The sequence below is a fragment of the Pterocles gutturalis genome, unplaced genomic scaffold, assembly GCF_000699245.1.
Source record: "Pterocles gutturalis isolate BGI_N339 unplaced genomic scaffold, ASM69924v1 scaffold26109, whole genome shotgun sequence".
Classification (NCBI taxonomy): domain Eukaryota; kingdom Metazoa; phylum Chordata; class Aves; order Pterocliformes; family Pteroclidae; genus Pterocles; species Pterocles gutturalis.
In genome coordinates, this window is record NW_010131421.1 from 44,741 (window position 1) to 52,514 (window position 7,774).

The 7,774-nt window shown below is 40.1% G+C and overlaps 1 protein-coding gene across 1 annotated transcript in view; it reads left to right on the forward strand.

Annotated features, from left to right (window-relative positions):
- The window catches only part of DOCK3 (dedicator of cytokinesis 3), a gene marked incomplete at its 5' end in the record, with an annotated part of 61,672 nt that overhangs the window by 44,424 nt on the left and 9,474 nt on the right, over positions 1–7,774 (forward strand). Inside the window, 5 exons of the mRNA XM_010080610.1 lie at positions 1–76; positions 1,356–1,472; positions 2,746–2,867; positions 4,422–4,557; positions 5,047–5,194. The exon at positions 1–76 is cut by the window's left edge and continues 6 nt beyond it. Coding sequence (XP_010078912.1) covers positions 1–76; positions 1,356–1,472; positions 2,746–2,867; positions 4,422–4,557; positions 5,047–5,194 — 599 coding nt within the window. The remainder of the gene's footprint in view (positions 77–1,355; positions 1,473–2,745; positions 2,868–4,421; positions 4,558–5,046; positions 5,195–7,774) is intronic.

Sequence of the window (7,774 nt, forward strand, 5' to 3'; positions counted from 1 at the left end):
TGATAAAGATTATATCACAAAGCACCCTGGAGATGCAGAGAAGATCACACAGCTCAAGGAACTCATGCAGGAACAGGTACCGTTTTTCAAATGCAAAAGAACATTGCTACAGTGTCTGGATTCATCCGCAGTCAGTCTAAGCTTATCAGATCCAACTGATTCATTCAGAAGCAAAGAGTTTTGGTACAGGAGATCTAAAGTACATTTAAACAAAAAAGAGGAGGGAGATGGCAAAGGAGTTTATGAACAAGCAGTTCACGTTACAGGACGTGAGGTGAAGCTCAGCTAAAAGTACATTAATTTTGTTGTCTCCATTTATTATCCAATAGACATCTTGCCACATTTCAAGCCTGCCATTCATTTTTGGCATTTTCAATTATGCCTTCCCAGTAAATTTCAAAGATAATCAGAGTCAGGAGAGGCCAGGTCAGGCTTGAGATTAAACTGGCAGAGCTACATAGGAAAACTTCATGCCTGTTTATATTATCTGCAGTTTTATTTTTCCTTAGTGTCTCCACGAAACATCTTGGTAGATAAAGCTAGCTGGATGCTTTGATGGGAGTGAAATCAGAAAATCACATCCCTCTTAACTGAAAGTTTGGCAAGATATACCCCATTAAACATTGTGTTCAAGTCTGAATAGAGCTACTAGGCCTGTTTCTTCAACAAATCACTTAACTGCATTTCAGATTTCCCATCTGTAAAATAAAGATAATGCTTATCTCCCATCAATCCTCAAGAGGATGTTTGAAGATTAATTAGTTATTGTTTGGACAGACTTTGGATCATGTAGGGAATTATATACATCTTAAGCCTGCTATCGTTACTATTTTCTTTCATCTGAGAGCTTATATAATCTCATTCAATCATTAATATTATATGTTTGACCTCTGAAAAACTGACCTTTACGAATAAATAATGAGCAACAGAAAGAGTGACTATGCATGGCACACTGCCACTGCTCAGCTCAATTACCGGACACTCCTTTTAGAAATCTCTCTTGGCAACTCTGACCCCTGCTCTGACACCAGGTGAAAGGAATTTTCTTTGTCACCGTGAATTATCTGTGTGAGGATGTTCACTCTGGAGAGAGAATCAATATGGTAATTTTTTACAGTTATCTCTTAACAAAAGTAATCCAACATGACATAAATGTTCTTGTCTCACACTTACAGTGCTTGTTGAAGTCATACGAACTTGCCAGGTCTCCTAGGTTTGCTTAATTATCAGTAGTCTTGTAAATGAACAGCGGCATGTTTTACAGTACTTTCTCGCATGTTGATAGAACTGCAGGACAGGCTTCTATTTCTTAGACATGATTTATTTGCTTTTGTGATATGTTTTCTTTTTAACAGGTACATGTCTTAGGAGTGGGTCTGGCAGTTCATGAGAAATTTGTACACCCAGAAATGCGTCCCCTGCATAAGAAACTAATAGACCAGTTCCAGATGATGCGATCCAGCCTGTACCATGTAAGCTGACATTTTTCCCATTTTGAATCATTCAGATTTGTAATTGAGCATCTATCAGTTGCAGTAATGTTCACAAAAGAACTGGGGTGATACAGCATTGACTGAAACTACTGGATTGTCAAATTATCAAAAGGATTCTTGATTTTTTTTTGCAAGAAGAAATTTAGCCTTTAATTTAAACTAGAATTTTTAATATTTGCATGTTCTTTGTTCTATCACAAAAGAATTGTAAAGCTTAGTTTTCAGTTGCTGTCTTACATAGCTGAAAATTATGTAAAACAGAGGAAGAAAGATTAACAGAAAGTGTTAGATGTTGAGCTCTTCAAAAGAACTGCCATAATTTGGAGTAACGTGACATGGATGAGGCCGGCCAGAAGTGTTTTTATATAGGCAGCGACAGAAATTCCAGTTGGTTACTTTAGGCATCCAGCTGTGGTGATGAGGACACACACTATTATGGATCCATAGTTCCTATATTATCAGTGGAACTGCCTCCAGAGCACAGTACACACCCCATGTTATATACCAGAGTACAAATATCATCCTCTAGGAATGATACCTTTCCTTCTACGTGTGCTCTGCTGTACATTAGTATTCTGTGAGAAATACACTCGAGATATCTTTGTGAGATGGGTCTCAGAAATTCGCAGTGCATTTGTCTCTTACTGGTATAGTGAAATCTTTATGGATACCTAGACACTATCTTGAACATCAGCACAACCAAACTAAAGGATATCTTTATACAATGTAAAAGAATTACTTGAAATATTTGTGTTAGCACTTTACTTTCCAGAGGGAGTCTGTGTTTTCTAAGGCAGTTTCGAACTTGAAGGCTTTTTCCTCCGTTTTTAGGAGTAACCACTATGCAAGGATGGCCAGAAATAACAGCACCGTAATTTTAAAATACGGCCTTTCTCTTTCAAAGCAGATGAGATCCATACAGGTTACAGTTGGCAGTCTGAGTTCACTGTCCTTGAGAGTTTAGACAGGATCTGTATTTTTGAGTCCACATTTCTTTTTTGGAAAATGTAGGTGGCTGTAATTTGGGCCACACCATGTCTCTGTTTTCCTCCCAAATTCCTGAAATAATGGCTAGAAAGTGTAATTGCAAATAAACAGAGAATGGGGTTGTAAAGCACTGAGGCTCTTTGTCCTGTAGAAACACAGGATAACTGAGAATAACTAGAGTACATGGAAGCAGATCAGGATTTTCCTGAGAAGAAAACCTGTGATTTTCCACAACCAACTTAGCTAAAGCATGTTTCCTTTGCAGGAGTTACCTGGTTTGGATAAGCTGAGTCCAGCCTGCTCTGGCACGAGTACACCACGCAGCAATGTTCTGGTTTCGCATGGACCTATGAGCCCAGAGAGCCTCAAGCTGATGCATCGACACAGGTACCCCGTTTTTTTCTACTGAAATATCCAGGGTCTCTGCACACTGTTGCATTAAGATTCAAGGACCTAAGAAGTGGTTAACTATACTGGAGGAGGAGCAGGATTAGTTTTGGCAGAAGTGCCTTGCATCTTTATTCAGTGCTAATTATTAAACTTTGAGGATTGGAATCAAGAAGTTGATAAATCAAATTTGCAGCAAATGCTAAAGACATCCAAGTGTTACTCCATCATTTTACTTGTAGAGGCAGAGACACACACATCTGCCACTCAGATCTCCAGATACAATCTGATTCTGGAGGTTCCAGCTTCTCCTACTTCTGTTACGCAAACAGCAAATAAATGGGTCCTTATCTACCATAAAAGGAAAATGTTACTGCTTGTTTTAGAACACAACTCAGTATGTACCCATTTCTAAGGATCAAAAAATGTTCACCTCATTTTTTTTTTTTTATAATTCTGATCAAATCAGAACACAAATATGAGGCTGCCAGGGTGTTTAGATCAGAATACCAAAAAATGGCTCAGCCTTCACAGAAACATGTAAAAATGTGGATGCTTATTCAAACTGTGTACCCATCAATAAAAACTAAGATAATGATTGAGGATAAAAATTGGGATTTTTCAGGGCAAAACAGTGGGTTTATATCCAGCCAAAATTGCTTATTTGAAAACATACATATCCATGCCAGTATGAAAAAGTGACAGGAATGTCACTGAGGTGATGAAATCGTAGTTGTTCTTCTGTGTTTATTTCTCTTGGTGGGTCAACACAGCTTTGCTGTTTTTAAAGCCTGGCATGAAAAGCTGTGGCAACTTGGTCTTGAGTACATGAATCCAGGATGGTGACATTCTTTTCACTATTAAAACTGAGTAGCTCTTACACTGCTTTAGTGGCTTGGCAGTTGACAATGGGTGTCTGGGTGATTCCTCACTTTGTAAAGCCTTTTTTAGTTCTTGGGGCAAACTAGGGAGATTCTATAGTGTACAAAGTATGTGTTTGTGTACATGATTCAGAGTGAGAAAGAAAAAAATAATTTCATGAGTGAGATCAGGATGCAGCCTGCACACCAGCTGGGCTGCATTAATTTACTGTCAGGCCCAATAGATGCAATAAGGAAAACCGTATTTTGACCTGTGTGTCTCCTGCTTGGCTTCCTTTGGAATGTTTGGGTTTTTTTTTTAAGCTGCTCCCACACATCGTACTTCAGCATTAAGAATGAGAGTGGTTTCAGAATGTTCTGTTATATACAAAACAAATATGCATCCAGCACCGTGACATGATGTTAATCTGACTTCGGATCCTGAAGTTCTACATCCTGCATACTATATTGTCTTACATGTAGCCTTACTGTCACTTCTTTCATACTTACTCATATTTATGGATTTGTTTAAGCTTATTCAGCCTGATTTTTCAAAAGTGTTTGACACCTAGAGGTGACCTAAAGCAGTAGGTAACTGCAGGTACTCGCTAGCTGGGAAAAAAACAGGTTTCATCAATTAAAACACAGGTTCAAAAATAATAATGCCTTTGTTGTGTCTCTGCTTTTATTCCAGCCCACTGAACTTGCTTGGTTCAGTCCGACACTCATCATCCTCTCTGTCGTCCCACACCTCCAGCGAAACAGGAAACCTGGTTATCCTAACAGACAGTTCTGTGGGGGAAACTGCCGAGGATATGTACCACATGCAGGTACAGCTCCAGCACAGCCCAGAGCAGTTGTTAGGAACAGCACTGCACGAGCTCTGGAGGGCTGTGCTTAGGAGGAGTACACTTTACCTATATCTGTCCTGGGATACTTTTCTCAAAGAACTGAATAGGTTGGAATCTAACATTATTCAAGAAATATGACAGAGTAATTCAGCCAGGTTTACTTTGAGAAGAAATCTTCTGTATTTGTACAGTTAAAGTTGATCCTGTGGTCCAAGATCATACTGTTCTTTCAGAAAGCAAGATTTTAGTTGGTATGTTATTCATCTGACCTGTTCACCATGTGCAGTTTGTATTGCTTTTGGTTTGTGGGAGGGTGAAATGAGTCCCACAATCCTGAGTGCAGATGAACAGTGGCCTGCACTGAAGCTGTCTCCTCGACAGAGGCTGTACTAGGTGATCTGAGACAAGTAATCCTCTAATGCGCTGATCCACTCAGTTCTCTCTCGATGATTTCTCTGCCTCCTGCAGCTTGTTTACCCTAACTCCAGGTACCAAGGCTCAGTCACCAATGTCTCTGCTTTATCCTCGTCCCAGGCTAGCCCTTCCACCTCAAGCCTGAGCTCTACTCACTCGGCACCGTCCCAGATGATTAACTCTGCCCCTTCCAGTGCTCGAGGTAAGAATGGATGGACCCAAAAGAAGGGTTAACTGGACCTGCAGGTGTCCCCTAAACCTGGCAACCTTGTTAACTGCTTGGTGAAAACCACCCACACTGAAATACACCACTGTTTCTCTTTTGGAGCTGTAAATACCTCTTCAAAAATTATTTCTTAAAAAATGTTTTTCATTCTCCAGAAATGGATTTAATCATTTTTTCAGCAGTGTTTGGAATGTGTCTCTAATATATGCTGGTTTCAGGCAGTTGAATTTCATAATGATTTCCATTGTTCCGCCACAAAATTGTGGCAGGCAATCTAGAGGAAAACAAGAATAGTCTTTGGTATAGTACTTAAAAGAAAGAGATCATGAAGACAAAAGCAAAAAAAACATTTTACACATTTAATGAAATTATGGCACAAAAAAGAACTTGAAGCAGCTTAGCAGAAATGTGTGTATACAAAAGCATATGTATACAATGAATGTTGAAAGATATGAATTTTAAGTACTGGAGTTAAAGAAGGGCTTCCCTGCTGGGGAATTCTTGAAGAAAGGAAAAATGTGAAAACAGACTCTAGGGGTGCTCATATTGCCTTTGCTGTTACAGTAGCTGGTCTCGCGATTGCTAATCATTTTCTTCCCAAGCCCCAGAGCTGAAGCAAAACCACTCCATGCAATCTCCTGACTCTGGTAACTTCTATTCAAGTTTTTTTTTTTTTCCCTCTCATTTTGGATTCTCAGTTGCAGGTTCACAGATTTCTACATCTCTCTTCACAGGCATCTGAAGAAGGTATCCAGGATACAGTCAGAGATAGAGGCTGACATTTGTATCTTACCCTTCTTCCCATACAGGGGAACTGTATGTCTCCTTATGGACAGAACACAGAGAAGGGCCCTTTTTCTCAGGCCAGCTTGGGGTTTTTTTGCTCAAACTTGCAGTAAAATCTTAATTGACTGGCCGTTGTTATGACACAGATGCATCAAAGTGATTTAATTGAAGGATCAGATGGAGTAGGAAGGTGAGAAGTGGACATCTTCAGATCAAGCAAATAGCTTCACTAATGACCAAGGGCTGGAAGGCAAATAATGGCAATTCAAATAGGAAAATAACCAGATGAAACTGGCATAACAGGAAAGGGAAGATGGAACTGAGTACAGGGCTACCATGTCAGGAAGACATCCTTAAATGGATGTGCCTCAGCTGGAATGTGAGGTCTGTAACCTTTTGGGGGATCGGAGGGGTTTTGGTGCTCACAGTGTTGCAGGCTATTTTCCACTTTAAAAGGCCTGTGCGCACAGTGACAGGCTGTGCCAGTCGTTCTGAGCTTGTGACTTCCCAGCATCAACAACTTCCCTCTTTACTGTATTCTTTGCTGTTGCTTTGAAATCAAAGTGATGAATGCTGCAAAAAGTACGCTGCTGTTGGATGAGCCAACAGCACCTCCCAGAGATGAGAACTAGACAGTGTAAATGACAACAAATAAGGAAACAATAAGAGAAGTAATGATTTTGAAAAATATTTCAGGATATCTGTTCTTCACTCTTACTAACATGTTTTGATAGCGTTTGATACAACAGTTCTTCTCTGCTAGTATTGTTCCGCTTTAAGTTACATGAGCCCAGTATTCAGGCGTTACCCACTGATCATGGGATTTCACTTCCAGCAAAGTCCCAGATGCTCTCTGTGTTTCACAGTGTGCAAGTCACTGTTCTGGTTATTATGACACTGCTGTCTGGAATGGAGTTGTTCATAACAAGAAAAAGCCCTTACACTTAAGTTCCACTGTGATAATACAGCTTTGGTTTTCTCCTTGGTGATTTTTCCTTTTGTTTTGTTTTTTAATTGGGTGAATTAGATGCTTGTGAAAATGAGAGACCAGTGTCACTGGCTGGAGCAAGGTACTTCACAAACATTACATATGCAGCTCTGCCAATACACCTCTCTCCTTTTTTTTTCCCCCCTTTTTTTTGGTATTTATTTATATTCTTTTTAATTTAGTGCTGGTGAAAGGTGCTGGATTGACAACACTGGAGGCTGAAGCCCTCTATTTATCCACAGAACAGATACAGCATGGGCGGCAGCCGTGCAAGCTTCCCCACGCTGCCCCCACCAATGTGCCTCATCTCTGTCCTGGAGGGACCACCTCTAGAGGTGAGAGGATAGTTCAGTCACCATGACCCATCCAATCCTTGGCCTTTCTGCTGAGACTGCCAACAAAGCTACGATAGTCACGATGCTGCAGTTAACCACTTTTCGGACAGGAAGTACACAAAGGCCAACAATTCATTCCGTACAGGCCACCTAAATTTATCAACTTAGCATCTTTGTCACCTGTGGCTTTAACTTGAGTATGGTTATCTAGGATTTCTAGGTTTTTGTCAGATGTTTAAATGCCTCTCTTGTTGATTCGAACATTAACGTAGAGGTGAAAAACCACAATCATGTTATCCAGATACTTATACCACCTTCTCTGTTTAACTGCAGAGTCCTTTCTGGAGTTACTAGCATTGTTCTGAGGAGATGGGTATCTTTATAGTATGGATTAGTTCTATTAGTGACCAAAGGAAGCCATGGCCATTTGTATTAAGAAATCAGCAG